General features: G+C 67.3%; 2 protein-coding genes across 2 annotated transcripts; both read right to left on the reverse strand.

Annotated features, from left to right (window-relative positions):
* Positions 1-2479: 2479 nt before the first annotated feature.
* Positions 2480-15571, reverse strand: TGFB1I1 (transforming growth factor beta 1 induced transcript 1). The gene is made up of 11 exons (XM_062600891.1): positions 15516-15571; positions 13983-14128; positions 12472-12521; positions 12242-12369; positions 11206-11311; positions 10126-10285; positions 9895-10038; positions 8912-9085; positions 7302-7383; positions 3979-4127; positions 2480-3022 (listed from the first exon to the last, which is right to left on the reverse strand). Exons 1-11 carry the CDS (start codon positions 15526-15528, stop codon positions 2756-2758), a joined length of 1419 nt encoding a protein of 472 aa, XP_062456875.1. The 5' UTR covers positions 15529-15571; the 3' UTR covers positions 2480-2755.
* Positions 5098-7052, reverse strand: LOC134154170 (uncharacterized; the record flags this gene model as incomplete). The annotated part of the gene is made up of 3 exons (XM_062600884.1): positions 5098-5136; positions 5309-6084; positions 6932-7052. Coding segments are annotated over 3 exons (936 nt in total), but the record flags the coding sequence as incomplete, so codon positions are not given.
* Positions 15572-17464: the final 1893 nt, after the last annotated feature.

A 17464-nucleotide genomic window follows, 5' to 3' on the forward strand; every position in this document is an offset into this window, starting at 1 on the left:
CCCTAGATCCTCGACCTGCCCCATAGACCGCTGATCTGCCCCATAGATCCCCCCACCTGCCCCATAGATCCCTAATATGCCCCCATCTGCCCCATCCTGCCCCACAGACCTCGCCAACTTGCCCCATAGACCCCCCCACCTGCCCCATAGCCCCCTCCCCTAATCTCATAAATACAAAATCTTCAGCCTGTGCAAGCAAAGAGCAAGTGCGACCCCCGGGGGGGGGGGGCAGTGCCCCCCCCAGTGCCCCCCAAACCCCGGCTTGACCTGTGGGTCAGCCCCATGCTTTGGGGGGGGGGGAGAGGGGGCGCCGTGGGGCAGGACCACCTTGGTGTGCGCCGCGAGGCCCCAAAAAGTGCTGTGGCGGATCCAAGCGGGCTCCGTGGGACGTCCGAGGGGGCCTCCATGGGGCTGCGCCGTGGGTCAGGACCTTCTCCTGGTGCCACCGTGAGCTGTGAGACCCCTCAAAGTGCCATGGGGAATCCGAGTGGGCTCCAAGCAGGATCCATGGGACGTCCAAGGAGGGTCCGGGGGGGTGCTCTATGGGGCTGTGGTGCTGAGCCGTGGGTCAGGACCTTCTCCTGGTGCCACCGTGAGCTATGAGGCCCCTCAAAGTGCCATGGGGAATCCGAGTGGGCTCCAAGCAGGATCCATGGGACGTCCAAGGAGGGTCTGTGGGGTGCTCTATGGGGCTGTGGTGCTGAGCTGTGGGTCAGGACCTTCTCCTGGTGCCACCGTGAGCCGTGAGGCCCCTCAAAGTGCCATGGGGAATCCGAGTGGGCTCCAAGCAGGATCCATGGGACGTCCAAGGAGGGTCTGCGGGGGGTGCTCTATGGGGCCGTGGTGCTGAGCTGTGGGTCAGGACCTTCTCCTGGTGCCACCGTGAGCCGTGAGGCCCCTCAAAGTGCCATGGGGAATCCGAGTGGGCTCCAAGCAGGATCCATGGGACGTCCAAGGAGGGTCTGTGGGGTGCTCTATGGGGCTGTGGTGCTGAGCCGTGGGTCAGGACCTTCTCCTGGTGCCACCATGAGCCGTGAGGCCCCTCAAAGTGCCATGGGGAATCCGAGTGGGCTCCAAGCAGGATCCATGGGACGTCCAAGGAGGGTCTGCGGGGGGTGCTCTATGGGGCCATGGTGCTGAGCCGTGGGTCAGGACCTTCTCCTGGTGCCACCGTGAGCCGTGAGACCCCTCAAAGTGCCATGGGGAATCCGAGTGGGCTCCAAGCAGGATCCATGGGACGTCCAAGGAGGGTCTATGGGGGTGCTCTATGGGGCTGTGGTGCTGAGCCGTGGGTCAGGACCTTCTCCTGGTGCCACCGTGAGCCGTGAGACCCCTCAAAGTGCCATGGGGAATCCGAGCGGGCTCCAAGCAGGATCCATGGGACGTCCAAGGAGGGTCTATGGGGGTGCTCTATGGGGCTGTGGTGCTGAGCCGTGGGTCAGGACCTTCTCCTGGTGCCACCGTGAGCCGTGAGGCCCCTCAAAGTGCCATGGGGAATCCGAGTGGGCTCCAAGCAGGATCCATGGGACGTCCAAGGAGGGTCTGTGGGGTGCTCTATGGGGCCGTGGTGCTGAGCCGTGGGTCAGGACCTTCTCCTGGTGCCACCGTGAGTTGTGAGGCCCCTCAAAGTGCCATGGGGAATCCAAGTGGGCTCCAAGCAGGATCCATGGGACGTCCAAGGAGGGTCCGGGGGTGCTCTATGGGGCTGTGGTGCTGAGCTGTGGGTCAGGACCTTCTCCTGGTGCCACCGTGAGCTATGAGGCCCCTCAAAGTGCCATGGGGAATCCGAGTGGGCTCCAAGCAGGATCCATGGGACGTCCAAGGAGGGTCTGTGGGGTGCTCTATGGGGCCGTGGTGCTGAGCTGTGGGTCAGGACCTTCTCCTGGTGCCACTGTGAGCCGTGAGACCCCTCAAAGTGCCATGGGGAATCCGAGCGGGCTCCAAGCAGGATCCATGGGACGTCCAAGGAGGGTCTGCGGGGGGTGCTCTATGGGGCTGTGGTGCTGAGCCATGGGTCAGGACCTTCTCCTGGTGCCACCGTGAGCCGTGAGGCCCCTCAAAGTGCCATGGGGAATCCAAGTGGGCTCCAAGCAGGATCCATGGGACGTCCAAGGAGGGTCCGGGGGTGCTCTATGGGGCTGTGGTGCTGAGCTGTGGGTCAGGACCTTCTCCTGGTGCCATCGTGAGCTGTGAGACCCCTCAAAGTGCCATGGGGAATCCGAGTGGGCTCCAAGCAGGATCCATGGGACGTCCAAGGAGGGTCCGGGGGTGCTCTATGGGGCCGTGGTGCTGAGCCGTGGGTCAGGACCTTCTCCTGGTGCCACCGTGAGCCGTGAGGCCCCTCAAAGTGCCATGGGGAATCCGAGTGGGCTCCAAGCAGGATCCATGGGACGTCCAAGGAGGGTCCGGGGGTGCTCTATGGGGCCGTGGTGCTGAGCTGTGGGTCAGGACCTTCTCCTGGTGCCACCGTGAGCTGTGAGACCCCTCAAAGTGCCATGGGGAATCCGAGTGGGCTCCAAGCAGGATCCATGGGACGTCCAAGGAGGGTCCGGGGGGGCCTCCGTGGGGCCGAGCCATGGGTCGGGACCTCCTCCTTGGTGCCACCACGAGCCGTGAGGCCCCTCCCACGGCTGATCCAAGCGGGCTCCAAGGGGCGTCCCGGGAGCCCCGAGCGGGGTTGGGAGGAAGAGGCGATCCGTGCGGAGGGGATGGTGGCGGTGGTGGTGGGGCGCCCCACGGCGCGCCGCCGGCGGCCTCAGCCGAAGAGCCGCCGGAAGCAGGGTTGGCAGTAGGCCTTGCCGGCCTGCTCCTGGAAGGGGCCCTTGGCCAGGGGCCGGCGGCAGAAGGCGCAGACGAAGTGCTCGGGGTGGAAGCGTTGGGCCATGGCGGTGACGCAACGCCCGGCGATGGGCTCCCCGCAGCCCCGGCACGCCTGGGCCCGGCCCCCCCGGAAGTGCCGCTCGCAGTAGGGCCGACCCCCGGCCTCGAAGAAGGTGCCGGCCGAGAAGGGCGCCAAGCACTCCTGGGGACGTGGGGTGGGGTGGGGTGGGGGGTGGGGGACAGACGGTGGGGACGTTAGTGAGGGACGTTTGGATGGGGGGGCGTGAAGGTCTCCTGGGGGACATCTGGGGCAGAGGGACGTGGAGATGGGGACATCCGGGACGTGGTGGACGTGGGGATGGGGGGCGTGAAGGTCTCCCGGGGGACATCTGGGGCAGAGGGTTGTGGGGATGGGGACATCTGGGACGTGGTGGACGTGGGGATGGAGGGGGCATGAAGGTCTCCTGGGGGACATCTGGGGCAGAGGGACGTGGGGATGGGGACATCCGGGACGTGGTGGACGTGGGGATGGGGGGCGTGAAGGTCTCCTGGTGATGGGGACATCAGGGACATGGTGGACATGGGGATGGGGTCATGAAGGTCTCCCAGTGATGAGGATATCAGGGATGGGGACATGCAGATGGGGGGCGTGAAGGTCTCCTGGTGATGGGGACATCCGGGACATGGTGGACGTGGGGATGGGGGGGTGTGAAGTTCTCCTGGTGATGGGGACATCAGGGACATGGTGGACGTAGGGATGGGGGGGGGTGTGAAGTTCTCCTGGTGATGGGGACATCCGGGACATGGTGGACGCGGGGATGGGGTCATGAAGGTCTCCTGGTGATGAGGACATCAGGGATGGGGACATGCAGATGGGGGGCGTGAAGGTCTCCTGGTGATGGGGACATCAGGGACATGGTGGACGTGGGGATGGGGGGGTGTGAAGTTCTCCTGGTGATGGGGACATCAGGGATGGGGACATGCAGATGGGGGGCGTGAAGGTCTCCTGGTGATGGGGACATCAGGGACATGGTGGACATGGGGATGGGGTCATGAAGGTCTCCCAGTGATGAGGACATCAGGGATGGGGACGTGGGGACACGAATCGCTCTCGGGGACATCGGGGAGGGAGACGTGGGGACCCGGGTGGGCACTCACCCCGCAGACGAAGCACTCGGGGTGCCAGAGGCCCTCGAGGGCGGCCACGTAGCCCTCCAGGATGGGTCGCCCGCAGCCCCGGCAGCGGCTGGCGAAGAGCTCGGCGAAGTCCTGCCGGCAGTACTGCTGGCCGTCCTTCTCCAGGAAGCCTGCGGAGAAGCAGGGGGAGACGGTGACGCCGGGGCTGGGGCCCAGGGCAGGGGGGCAAGGCGTGGGGTGGCATGGGGATGGACGTGGGGGTGGTGGTGAGACCCACAGGGGGATGGTAGGACGTGGGGATGGACGTGGGGGTGGGGATGAGACCCACACGGGGATGGTAGGACGTGGGGATGGACGTGGGGGTGGTGGTGAGACCCACAGGGGGACAGCAGGACGTGGGGACGGACGTGGGGGTGGTGGTGAGACCCACAGGGGGACGGTAGGACGTGGGGACGGACGTGGGGACGGACGTGGGGATGGTGGTGAGACCCACAGGGGGACGGCAGGACGTGGGGACGGACGTGGGGACGGACGTGGGGATGGTGGTGAGACCCACAGGGGGACGGCAGGATGTGGAGACGGACGCGGGGGTGGTGGTGAGACCCACACGGGGACGGCAGGACGTGGGGACGGACGCGGGGACGGATGTGGGGGTGGTGGTGAGACCCACAGGGGGACGGCAGGACGTGGGGATGGACGTGGGGATGGTGGTGAGACCCACAGAGGGATGGTAGGACGTGGGGATGGACGTGGGGATGGTGGTGAGACCCACAGAGGGATGGTAGGACGTGGGGACGGACACGGGGATGGTGGTGAGACCCACACGGGGGACGGCAGGACGTGGGGACGGACACGGGGACGGACGTGGGGATGGTGGTGAGACCCGCAGGGGGATGGTAGGACGTGGGGACGGACGCGGGGATGGTGGTGAGACCCACAGGGGGATGGCAGGACGTGGGGACGGACGCGGGGATGGTGGTGGGACCCACGCGGGGGACGGCAGGACGTGGGGACGGACGCGGGGATGGTGGTGAGACCCACGCGGGGGACGGCAGGACGTGGGGACGGACGCGGGGGTGGTGGTGAGACCCACAGGGGGACGGCAGGACGTGGAGATGGACGTGGGGGTGGTGGTGAGACCTACACGGGGGACGGCAGGACGTGGGGACGGACGTGGGGCTGGTGGTGAGACCCACAGGGGGACGGCAGGACGTGGGGACGGACGTGGGGATGGTGGTGAGACCCACGCGGGGGACGGCAGGTCGTGGGGATGGACGTGGGGGTGGTGGTGAGACCCACGCGGGGGACGGTAGGACGTGGGGATGGACGTGGGGGTGGTGGTGAGACCCACAGGGGGATGGTAGGACGTGGGGATGGACGTGGGGGTGGGGATGAGACCCACACGGGGACGGTAGGACGTGGGGACGGACGTGGGGGTGGTGGTGAGACCCACAGGGGGACGGTAGGACGTGGGGACGGACGCGGGGACGGACGCGGGGGTGGTGGTGAGACCCACAGGGGGACGGTAGGACGTGGGGACGGACGTGGGGATGGTGGTGAGACCCACAGGGGGACGGCAGGATGTGGGGACGGACGCGGGGACGGATGTGGGGGTGGTGGTGAGACCCACAGGGGGACGGCAGGACGTGGGGACGGACGTGGGGGTGGTGGTGAGACCCACAGGGGGACAGCAGGACGTGGGGACGGACGTGGGGACGGACGTGGGGATGGTGGTGAGACCCACAGGGGGACGGCAGGACGTGGGGACAGACGCGGGGACGGATGTGGGGGTGGTGGTGAGACCCACAGGGGGACGGTAGGACGTGGGGATGGACGTGGGGATGGTGGTGAGACCCACAGGGGGACGGCAGGACGTGGGGACGGACGCGGGGACGGACGTGGGGATGGTGGTGAGACCCACACGGGGACGGCAGGACGTGGAGATGGACGTGGGGGTGGTGGTGGGACCCACACGGGGGACGGCAGGACGTGGGGACGGACGCAGGGATGGTGGTGAGACCCACAGGGGGACGGCAGGACGTGGGGACGGACGTGGGGATGGTGGTGAGACCCACAGGGGGACGGCAGGACGTGGGGACGGACGTGGGGATGGTGGTGAGACCCACAGGGGGACGGCAGGACGTGGGGACGGACGCGGGGACGGACGCGGGGATGGTGGTGAGACCCACAGGGGGACGGCAGGACGTGGGGACGGACGCGGGGATGGTGGTGAGACCCACAGGGGGACGGCAGGACGTGGGGACGGACGCGGGGATGGTGGTGGGACCCACGCGGGGGACGGCAGGACGTGGGGACGGACGCGGGGATGGTGGTGAGACCCACGTGGGGGACGGCAGGACGTGGGGATGGACGTGGGGATGGTGGTGAGACCCACAGGGGGATGGTAGGACGTGGGGACGGACGTGGGGGTGGTGGTGAGACCCACGCGGGGGATGGCAGGACGTGGGGACGGACGTGGGGGTGGTGGTGAGACCCACGCGGGGGACGGCAGGACGTGGGGATGGACGTGGGGATGGTGGTGAGACCCACAGGGGGGACGGCAGGACGTGGGGACGGACGCGGGGATGGTGGTGAGACCCACGCGGGGGACGGCAGGATGTGGGGACGGACGTGGGGATGGTGGTGAGACCCACAGGGGGACGGCAGGACGTGGGGACGGACGCGGGGACGGACGCGGGGGTGGTGGTGGGACCCACAGGGGGACGGCAGGACGTGGGGACGGACGTGGGGGTGGTGGTGAGACCCACAGGGGGACGGCAGGACGTGGGGACGGGACGTGGGGATGGTGGTGGGACCCACACGGGGACGGCAGGACGTGGGGACGGACGCGGGGATGGTGGTGAGACCCACAGGGGGACGGCAGGACGTGGGGACGGACGCGGGGATGGTGGTGAGACCCACGCGGGGGACGGCAGGACGTGGGGATGGACGCAGGGATGGTGGTGAGACCCACGCGGGGGACGGCAGGACGTGGGGACGGACGTGGGGATGGTGGTGAGACCCACGCGGGGGACGGCAGGACGTGGGGACGGACGCGGGGATGGTGGTGAGACCCACAGGGGGACGGCAGGACGTGGGGACGGACGCGGGGATGGTGGTGAGACCCACAGGGGGACGGCAGGACGTGGGGATGGACGCAGGGATGGTGGTGAGACCCACAGGGGGACGGCAGGACGTGGGGACGGACGTGGGGATGGTGGTGAGACCCACGCGGGGGACGGCAGGACGTGGGGACGGACGCGGGGACGGACGCGGACGCGGTGGTGGGACAGCTCTGGAGAAGGTCAGGGCGTGGGGACGCGGGTGGCCCCGGGGGCACCCACCCTCCTCGCCGAAGGGCCGCCCGCACTTGACGCAGCAGAAGTGCTCCGGGTGCCAGTTCTTGTCCAGCGCCGTCACCATTTTCTGCCGGACGGCACGGGGTGGGGGTGTCACCGCCCACCCCAGGGGGCCTCCCGCCACCTTTGGGTGCCCCAGAGCACCCTTGGGTGCCCTAGAGCACCCTCGGCTTTCCCACACACAGCCCCCCTTGGGTGTTCTCCACCACCCTTGGGCATCCTGTGGCCCCCTTGGACATCCCATAGCACCCTTGGGTGCCCCATAGCATCCCTGGTCATCCCATAGCACCTTTGGGTGTCCTCCACCACCCTTGGGTGTCCCATGGCCCCCTCGGGTATCCTCCACCATCCTTGGTCATCCCATGGCCTCCTTGGATGTCCTCCACCACCCTTGGGTGTCCCATGGCCCCCTTGGGCATCCTATAGCACCCTTGGGTGTCCTACACCACCCTTGGGTGTCCCATGGCCCCCTTGGGCATCCTATAGCATCCTTGGGTGTCCTACACCACCCTTGGGTGTCCCATGGCCCCCTTGGGCATCCCATAGCACCCTTGGGTGTCCCTCACCACCCTTGGGTGTCCCATGGCCCCCTTGGTCATCCCTCATCACCTTTGGGTGTCCTCCACCACCACTGAGCATCCCATAGCACCCTTGGGTGTCCCCAACCACGCTTGGGTGTCCCATGGCCCCCTTGGACATCCCATAGCACCCTTGGGTGTCCTACACCACCCTTGGGTGTCCCATGGCCCCCTTGGGCATCCCATAGCACCCTTGGGTGTCCTACACCACCCTTGGGTGTCCCATGGCCCCCTTGGGCATCCTATAGCACCCTTGGGTGTCCTACACCACCCTTGGGTGTCCCATGGCCCCCTTGGGCATCCTATGGCACCCTTGGGTGTCCTACACCACCCTTGGGTGTCCCATGGCCCCCTTGGGCATCCCATAGCACCCTTGGGTGTCCCTCACCACCCTTGGGTGTCCCATGGCCCCCTTGGTCATCCCTCATCACCTTTGGGTGTCCTCCACCACCACTGAGCATCCCATAGCACCCTTGGGTGTCCCCAACCACGCTTGGGTGTCCCATGGCCCCCTTGGACATCCCATAGCACCCTTGGGTGTCCTACACCACCCTTGGGTGTCCCATGGCCCCCTTGGGCATCCCTCATCACCTTTGGGTGTCCTCCACCAGCACTGAGCCTCCCCCAGCACCCTTGGGAGCCCCATAGCACCCTTGGGTGTCCCCCACCACCCTTGGGCATCCCATAGCTCCCTTGGGTGTCTCCCACCACCCTTAGGTGCCCTATGGCCCTCTTGGTCATCCCTCATCACCTTTGGGTGTCCTCCACCAGCACTGAGCCTCCCCCAGCACCCTTGGGAGCCCCATAGCACCCTTGGGTGTCCCCCACCACCCTCGAGCAGCACCCCTCGGACCACCCCCTACCCTCCACAGCTCCCCCCAACTCAGACCCGCCCCCCCCCCCCACACCAAGGTGCTCCACCATCCACCCACGCCCGGGACCCCAGTGCGCAACCCCTCCCCCCCCCACCAACCACCCTCCGCCCGGTGCCACCCATGGGTGCCGTGGGGCGCTCACGTCGAGGATGGGCTGGGCGCACTGGCCGCAGCGGGGGGCGAAGAGCTGGAAGTAGTCGCGCTCGCAGTAGGGCGCCCCGTCCTTCTCGAAGAAGGTGCTGCCCCCCAGCTCCTGCTGGCAGTGGGCGCACACGAAGTGCTCGGGGTGCCACGTGCACCCCAGCGCCGTCACCACCTGCAGGAGACGGGGTGGGGGTGGGGGTGGGGGTCAGGGTGCTCCCGGAGGAGTCACCGCCCCCCACCCCGAATCCCACTCATAGCCCAATTATTGCTCAATATGGAGGTCCAGCACCCATAGAGGAACCCACCGTTGGGGTGCACCACCCTGGGCTCGGCCCCCCCCCCATCGGGGTGCAGCACCCTGCACCCCATCTTGAGGCGCGTCTCCCCAGAGTCACCCCATACTGACGTGCGGCACCCCGGGGTCCCCCCCATACGGAGGTCCGGCACCCATAGAGGAACCCACCGTTGGGGTGCACCACCCTGGGCTCGGCCCCCCCCCCATCGGGGTGCAGCACCCTGCACCCCATCTTGAGGCGCGTCTCCCCAGAGTCACCCCATACTGACGTGCGGCACCCCGGGGTCCCCCCCATACGGAGGTCCGGCACCCATAGAGGAACCCACCGTTGGGGTGCACCACCCTGGGCTCGGCCCCCCCCCCCATCGGGGTGCAGCACCCTGCACCCCATCTTGAGGCGCGTCTCCCCAGAGTCACCCCATACCGACGTGCGGCACCCCGGGGTCCCCCCCATACGGAGGTCCGGCACCCATAGAGGAACCCACCGTTGGGGTGCACCACCCTGGGCTCACCCCACCCTACACCAGGTGGCATCTCCCTTGGGTCCACCCAACAGTGCGACGCAGCACCCTAGGGTGACCGACCGTTGAGGTGCACCTCTACACGGGGTGGGTGGTGGTGGGGGGGGGGGACACCCCGCACCCGCACAGCCACCCTTGGGTCCTCCCTCCCCACCCAGCACCCACCTGCCCGGCGATGGGCTTCTGGCAGGCGCCGCAGAGCCCCTTGGAGCCCGTGGGCACCCCGCGGCGGCTCAGGTCCGACTGTAGCAGCACCAGCATGGAGTCGAGGGTGCCGGGCGCCGGCTGTTGCACCACCGGCGGCGGCGGCTGCGGGCGTGGGAGGAGGACACGGCCGTCACCCGTGGGTGCCGTGGGGGAGGTGAGCGGGTGGGTGGGGACCCGCGCCCGACTCACCGTGCTGCGGAGGCGGAAGTCGGAGAGCGAGGCCATGAGGCGGTCGAGCTCCTGGGTGGCCGAGGAGGCCGAGGGCGGGGGGGGCCCCGAGCTGCACCCAAGGGTGCTGGTGGTGGTGCTGGTGGTGGTGCTGGTGGTGGTGCTGGTGGTGGTGGTGGTGCTGGTGGTGGGGGGAGACACGGGGTCAAGGGGACGCCGGGGCGGGTGGATGAAGTAATGGGGAGCGGCACCCATGGGGAGCACCCCAAGGCCCCCCCCCCACCCCGTGTTGGGTGCAGCACCCTTAGGTCACCCCATGTTGAGGTGCAGCACCCCAAGGTCACCACATGTTGGGGTGCAGCACCCCATGGTCACCCCACATTGGGGTGCAGCACCCAATGGTCACCCCATATTGGGTGCAGCACCCCATGGTCACCTCATGTTGGGGTGCAGCACCCAATGGTCACCCCATATTGGGGTACAGCACCCCATGGTCACCCCACATTGAGGTGCAGCACCCCATGGTCATCCATATTGGGGTGCAGCACCCTTAGGTCATCCCACATCAGGGTGCAGCACCCTTGGGTCACCCCATATTGACGTGCAGCACCCTTAGGTCACCCCATATTGGGTGCAGCACCCCATGGTCACCCCATATCAAGGTGCAGCACCCTTAGGTCACCCCATATTGAGGTACAGCACCCCATAGTCACCCCATATCGAGGTGTGGCATCCTGGGGTCACCCCACATTGGGGTGCAGCACCCCATGGTCACCCCATATTGACGTGCAGCACCCTTAGGTCACCCCATGTTGGGTGCAGCACCCCATGGTCACCCCATATCAAGGTGCAGCACCCTTAGGTCACCCCATATTGAGGTACAGCACCCCATAGTCACCCCATATCGAGGTACAGCATCCTTGGGTCACCCCATATTGGGGTGCAGCACCCCATGGTCACCCCATATTGACGTGCAGCACCCTTGGGCCACCCCATATTGGGTGCAAATCCTTGGGGGGGGGGGCCACCTCATATCGGGGTGCACCCACTTGGAGGGGGGCGGGGAGGGTCTCGTTCCCCGGCCCCACGGGTGCTGCTCACCGCGGAGGGGACGCCCCATCTTCGGCCTCCTCCTCCTCCTCCTCCTTCTCCTCCTTCTTCTCCCCGTCGGGACCCTTCAGCGGTGGGAACTGGGCCAGGATCTCATCTGCCGGGGGGTGGGGGGGGACATGGTGGGTGCCCCCAGGGACGGGGTGTCCGTGGGTCCTTAGGGTGGTGGTGGGGGGGACACCAGGGAGGGGTCTGGGATGCCCCAGGGTGGGTTTTGGGGGGTGCTGGTGGTGGTGGTGGGTCCTCAGGGTGGGGTTTTTTTGGGGAGGGGGGAGGAGACCTCGAGGGTAGTTTGGGGGTCCTCAGTGGGTGCACAGGGATCCTCGGAGGTTCTTGGGGTCCCCAGGGTGGTTTTGGGGGGGTCCAGGGTGGTTTTGGGGTCCCCAGGGTGGTTTGGGGGGTCCCCAGGGTGAATTTGGGGCTCCTCGGGGTGGATTTGGGGGGCCTGGGGGTGGTTTGAGGAGGGTCCTTGGGGTGGTTCGGGGTGGGGGGGTCCTCAGAGAGGCTCTTGGGTTCTGCAGGGTGGTTTGGGGGGCCCCGGGGTGGCTTTTGGGGTGCTCCCGGGTGGATTTAGGGGGCCCCACGGTGGGGGGAGCAATTCGGGGTCCCCAGGGTGGTTCCCGGGGCCCTCGTGGAGGTCTGGGGTTCCTCGACGTGGCCTTTGGGGTGCCCCGAGGGAGACGTGGGGCTCCCTGGGTGGTTTTGTGGGTCCCTGGGTGGTTTTTTGGGGTCCCTGGGTGTTTTTTTTGGGGTCCCCGGGAGTTTTGGGGGGTCCCTGGGGTGAATTGTGGTGTCCCCAGGGTGGTTCCCGGGGCCCTCGTGGAGGCCTGAGGTTCCTCAACGCGGCCTTTGGGGTGCCCCGAGGGAGACGTGGGGCTCCCTGGGTGGTTTTGGGGGTCCCTGGGTGGTTTTTTGGGGTCCCTGGGTGGTTTTTTAGGGTCATCGGGTGGGGCGGAGGGTGGGGGGCAGCGCCCACCCCGCCCCCCTCCCAGGGTGCTTTCAGGGCACCCCGGGGTGGGGGGGTTACCTGCGATGGAGCAGTGGGTGACGTTGAGGTCTCGCAGGAGCCGGTCGAGCTCGCCCAGGCCGGGGGGCGCCGGGGGGCTGTGGGGCCGGGGGGCGGCGGCGCGGGGCGCCCGAGCCTTGTGCACCGTGCTGGGGGGTGGGGGGGGGGCGCAGAGGACGAGGTGCTGGTGACACGTCCCGTCCCCACGGTGGGTGGGGTGTCCCCAAGGTCCACCCAACCCTCCGACCTACCTGTAGAGCTGCTCGGTGTCACCCCCCGCCGGGGGGGCGGCGCTGGGCCCCTGCGGACCGGCACCCGAGGGGCTCGGTGAGGACGTCGAGGCGCCGTGGTCACGTGTCCCCACCCCCACCCCGGTGTCCCCATCTTGAGGCGTCTTGAGGTCTCCAGGTCCCCAAGATCCCCGAGGTCGCCCCGTCCCCGTCACCGTTGCTCCTCGGTGTCTCCCATGTCCCGAGGGTCCCCCATGTCCCTAAGGTCTCCACCCCCGATGTCCCCAAGGCCCCCCAACCCCAAGGTCTCCATCCCCGATGTCCCTGTGTCCTTGAGACCTGCCAACCCCAAGATCTCTGTCCCCAATGTCCCCGTGTCCCCAAGGCCACCCAACCCCAAGGTTCTCCATACCCAATGTCCCATCCGAGGGGTCTCCATGACCCTGTCCCCAATGTCCCCAATGTCCCCAATGTCCCCAAGACCCCCCAACCCCAAGTTTCTCCGTCCCCAATGTCCCCGTGTCCCCAAGACCCCCCAACCCCAAGATCTCCATCCACAATGTCCCCATGTCCCCAAGGCCACCCAACCCCAAGGTCCCCATCCCCGATGTCCCCAATGTCCCCAAGACCCCCCAACCCCAAGATCTCCATCCACAATGTCCCCCTGTCCCCAAGACCCCCCAACCCCAAGGTCTCCATCCACAATGTCCCCATGTCCCCAAGGCCACCCAACCCCAAGGTTGCCAGAGTCCCCAATGTCCCCGTGTCCCCAAGACCCCCCAACCCCAAGGTCGCCATCCCCAGTGTCCCATCCGTGGGGTCTCCATGACCCCGTCCCCAATGTCCCCATGTCTCCAAGGCCCCCCAACCCCAAGGTCTCCATCCCCGATGTCCCCATGTCCCCAAGAACCCCCAACCCCAAGGTCTCCATCCCCGATGTCCCTGTGTCCTTGAGACCTGCCAACCCCAAGATCTCTGTCCCCAATGTCCCTGTGTCCCCAAGGCCACCCAACCCCAAGGTCTCCATCCCCGATGTCCCTGTGTCCTTGAGACCTGCCAACCCCAAGATCTCTGTCCCCAATGTCCCCGTGTCCCCAAGGCCACCCAACCCCAAGGTTCTCCATACCCAATGTCCCATCCGAGGGGTCTCCATGACCCTGTCCCCAATGTCCCCAATGTCCCCAATGTCCCCAAGACCCCCCAACCCCAAGTTTCTCCGTCCCCAATGTCCCCGTGTCCCCAAGACCCCCCAACCCCAAGATCTCCATTCCCAATGTCCCCAAGACCCCAAGGCCACCCAACCCCAAGGTTGCCATCCCCAGGGTCCCCAATGTCCCCAAGGCCACCCAACCCCAAGGTTCTCCATCCCCAATGTCCCATCCGAGGGGTCTCCATGACCCTGTCCCCAATGTCCCCATGTCCCCAAGGCCCCCGAACCCCAAGATCTCCGTCCCCGATGTCCCCACTGTCCCCTACGCCCTCCCCGTCTCCCCTCCCCGAAGCTCCCCCAGATGTCTCCAGAGCTGCCTCACGGGGCCATAGGGGGGTGGCGGGGGCCGGGCCACATCCTCAGTTGTGGGGCTGGGGGTCACTGGGGGTCCCGCCGGCGGGTCGGTGAGCAGCACCGGGCGCCGGGCCAGGTGGGACGTCGTTGTCTCCAGGTCAGCCAGCAGCGCGTCTGGTGGTTGGGGGGAGAGAGGGGGCAGGGGGGGGGGCATCAGGGACCCAGGAGTCCGGGGGGACCCATGGGCCCTTCCCCAGGCGATGGGGGAGATGGGGCGGGGGGAAGGAGGTGAGGACGATGGAGGGAATGGAGATGATGGAGATGATGGAGGAGATGGAGGAGATGGAGATGGAGGAGACGGGATGGGGGAAGGAGGTGAGGACGATGGAGGAGATGGAGATGATGGAGACGAGGGAGATGATGGAGATGGAGATGATGGAGGAAATGGGATTGGGGGAAGGAGGTGAGGACGACGGAGGAGACGGAGACGATGGAGACGATGGAGGAGATGGAGGAGACGGGATGGAGGAAGGAGGCGAGGATGATGGAGGAGATGGAGATGATGGAGATGATGGAGACAAGGGAGATGATGGAGATGGAGATGATGGAGGAGATGGGATGGGGAAAGAGGTGAGGACAATGGAGGAGATGATGGAGACGATGGAGATGAAGCAGACGGGATGGGGAAGGAGGTGAGGACGATGGAGGAGATGGAGATGATGGAGACGAGGGAGATGATGGAGATGGAGACGATGGAGGAGACGGGATGGGGAAAGAAGTGAGGACGATGGAGGAGATGGAGCAGATGGGATAGGGGAAGGAGATGAGGACGATGGAGGAGGAGACGATGGAGGAGATGATGGAGACGACGGAGATGGAGCAGACGGGATGGGGGGAGGAGATGAGGACGATGGAGGAGATGGAGGAGATGATGGAGACGACGGAGATGGAGCAGACGGGATGGGGGAAGGAGATGAGGACGATGGAGGAGATGGAGGAGATGATGGAGACGACGGAGATGGAGCAGACGGGATGGGGGAAGGAGATGAGGACGATGGAGGAGATGGAGGAGATGATGGAGACGACGGAGATGGAGCAGACGGGATGGGGGGAAGGAGATGAGGACGATGGAGGAGATGGAGGAGATGATGGAGACGACGGAGATGGAGCAGACGGGATGGGGGGAGGAGATGAGGACGATGGAGGAGACGGAGCCGATGGAGGAGACGGAGATGGAGGAGAACGAGACGGGATGGGGGGAAGGAGACGGAGCCGACGGAGGAGACGGAGCCGATGAAGAAGATGGAGGAGGAGGAGACGGGACGGACGGGACAGGACGGGACGGACGGACGGACGGAGAGGGAGGGAAGGGGCCGGGCGGCCGGCGAGACGGGCTCGGGACGGACGGACGGACGGAGGCCGGAAGGAGGGAACGGGACGGAGGGCCGCGGAGAAGGTTGGGGGGGGGGGGACGGACGCGGGACGGACAGACGCGGGACAGACGGACGCGGGACGGACGGACGCGGGACGGACAGACACGGGACGGACGCGGGGGCCTCACCCAGGTCGTCCATGGCGGGGGTTGGGTGCGGCCCCCCCCCTCCTCCTTCCTCCCCCCCCCCCCCCCGGGGCCCCGCGCTGCCCATGTATGGAAGCGCCCGGACGCCTGGGCCCCCCCCCCTCCGCCCCGGGGCGGGGGGGGGAGGAGGGTCTTGGAGTTGGGAAGGGGAAGGCCCGCCCGGACGCCTGGGCCCCTGGGATAAGGCCGGAGGCCAGGCGGGGGGGGGGGGGGGGGAGGGAGGGAGGGAGGAGGGAGGAGGAGGAGGAGGAGGAGGAAGGAAGGAAGGCGGATGCCGGAGGCTGGGATGGGCTCGGACGCCTGGGCCCCTTTGGAAAAGACGCGCCCGGACGCCTGGGCCCCTTTTTAGGGGACGCTCGGACGCCTGGGCCCATTTTTACGGGATGCCCGGACGCCTGGGCCCCTTTTGAAGGGACGCCCGGATGCCTGGGCCCCTTTTTAGGGGACGCTCGGACGCCTGGGCCCATTTTTACGGGATGCCCGGACGCCTGGGCCCCTTTTGAAGAGGCACCCGGACGCCTGGGCCCCTTTTTAGGGGACGCTCGGACACCTGGGCCCATTTTTACGGGATGCCCGGACGCCTGGGCCCCTTTTGAAGGGACGCCCGGACGCCTGGGCCCCTTTTTAGGGGACGCTCGGACGCCTGGGCCCATTTTTACGGGATGCCCGGATGCCTGGGCCCCTTTTATGAGAGGCACCCGGATGCCTGGGCCCCTTTGGGGTGTGTGTGTGTGGGGGGGGGGGTGGGGGCACTCGGACGCCTGGGCCCCTTTCTGGGGGCCACCCAGGTTCTCTATAAGGGGCAGCACCCGGACGCCTGGGCCCCTTTGGAGGTGACACCCGGACGCCTGGGCCCCCTTTCTAGGAGCTGCCCGGACGCCTGGGCCCCCCCCCCGGACGCCTGGGCCCTCCCCCGGACGCCTGGGCCCCTCCCGGACGCCTGGGCCCCCCTCCCGGACGCCTGGGCCCCCTCCCGGACGCCTGGGCCCGCCGCAGCCGTTTCACCACCACTTTTATTGTGCGTCGCCTCCGCTACATTCGCGGCCCCGAATCTGTGTCCCGCCCCCACCGCCCGGCCCCGCCCCCCCCCGGCCCCGCCCCCTTCCCCCCCCCAACCGCGGGGACCCCCCCCAAAAAAACCGAGAAATCCCCCTCCCCCCAAAAAAATCCTCACGGGGGTCCCCAAAACCCAAGACTTTCACCCCAAAACCAGGGCAGGCCCCCCCCCCAAGGGTCGGGCCCCCCCCAAGGGTCGGGGACCCCCCCATGGACCTCGGCGGGGGGTCACCGAGGTCACTATGGGGGTCCCCAAAGACCCCACGGGGGTCCCCCGCCCCCATGTCCTCATCTTCTCCCTCTAAGGGGTCCCCAACATCTCGGGGGGATCCCCAAGGTCCAGAGGGGTCTCCAAAAGGGGTCTCAGCCCCTCGCCAAGGTCCTCCGGGGGGTCCTGGAGGTCCCCAAAGGGGTCCCCGAGGTCACTATGGGGGTCCCCAAAGACCCCACGGCGGCCCCCCGCCCCCATGTCCTCGTCTTCTCCCTCTACAGGGTCCCCAAGGTCCAGAGGGGTCTCCAAAAGGGGTCTCACCACCGTGCCGAGGTCCTCCGGGGGGTCCTGGAGGTCCCCAAAAGGGTCCCCGAGGTCACTATGGGGGTCCCCAAAGACCCCATGGGGGCTCCCCGCCCCCGTGTCCTCGTCTTCTCCCTCTATAGGATCCCCAAGGTCCAGAGGGGTCTCCAAAAGGGGTCTCACCACCGTGCCAAGGTCCTCCGGGGGGTCCTGGAGGTCCCCAAAGGGGTCCCCGAGGTCACTATGGGGGCCCCCAAAGACCCCATGGGGGCTCCCCGCCCCCGTGTCCTCGTCTTCTCCCTCTATAGGATCCCCAAGGTCCAGTGGGGTCTCCAAAAGGGGTCTCACCACCGTGCCGAGG

The sequence above is a fragment of the Rhea pennata genome, unplaced genomic scaffold (assembly GCF_028389875.1).
Source record: "Rhea pennata isolate bPtePen1 unplaced genomic scaffold, bPtePen1.pri scaffold_145, whole genome shotgun sequence".
Classification (NCBI taxonomy): Eukaryota; Metazoa; Chordata; class Aves; order Rheiformes; family Rheidae; genus Rhea; species Rhea pennata.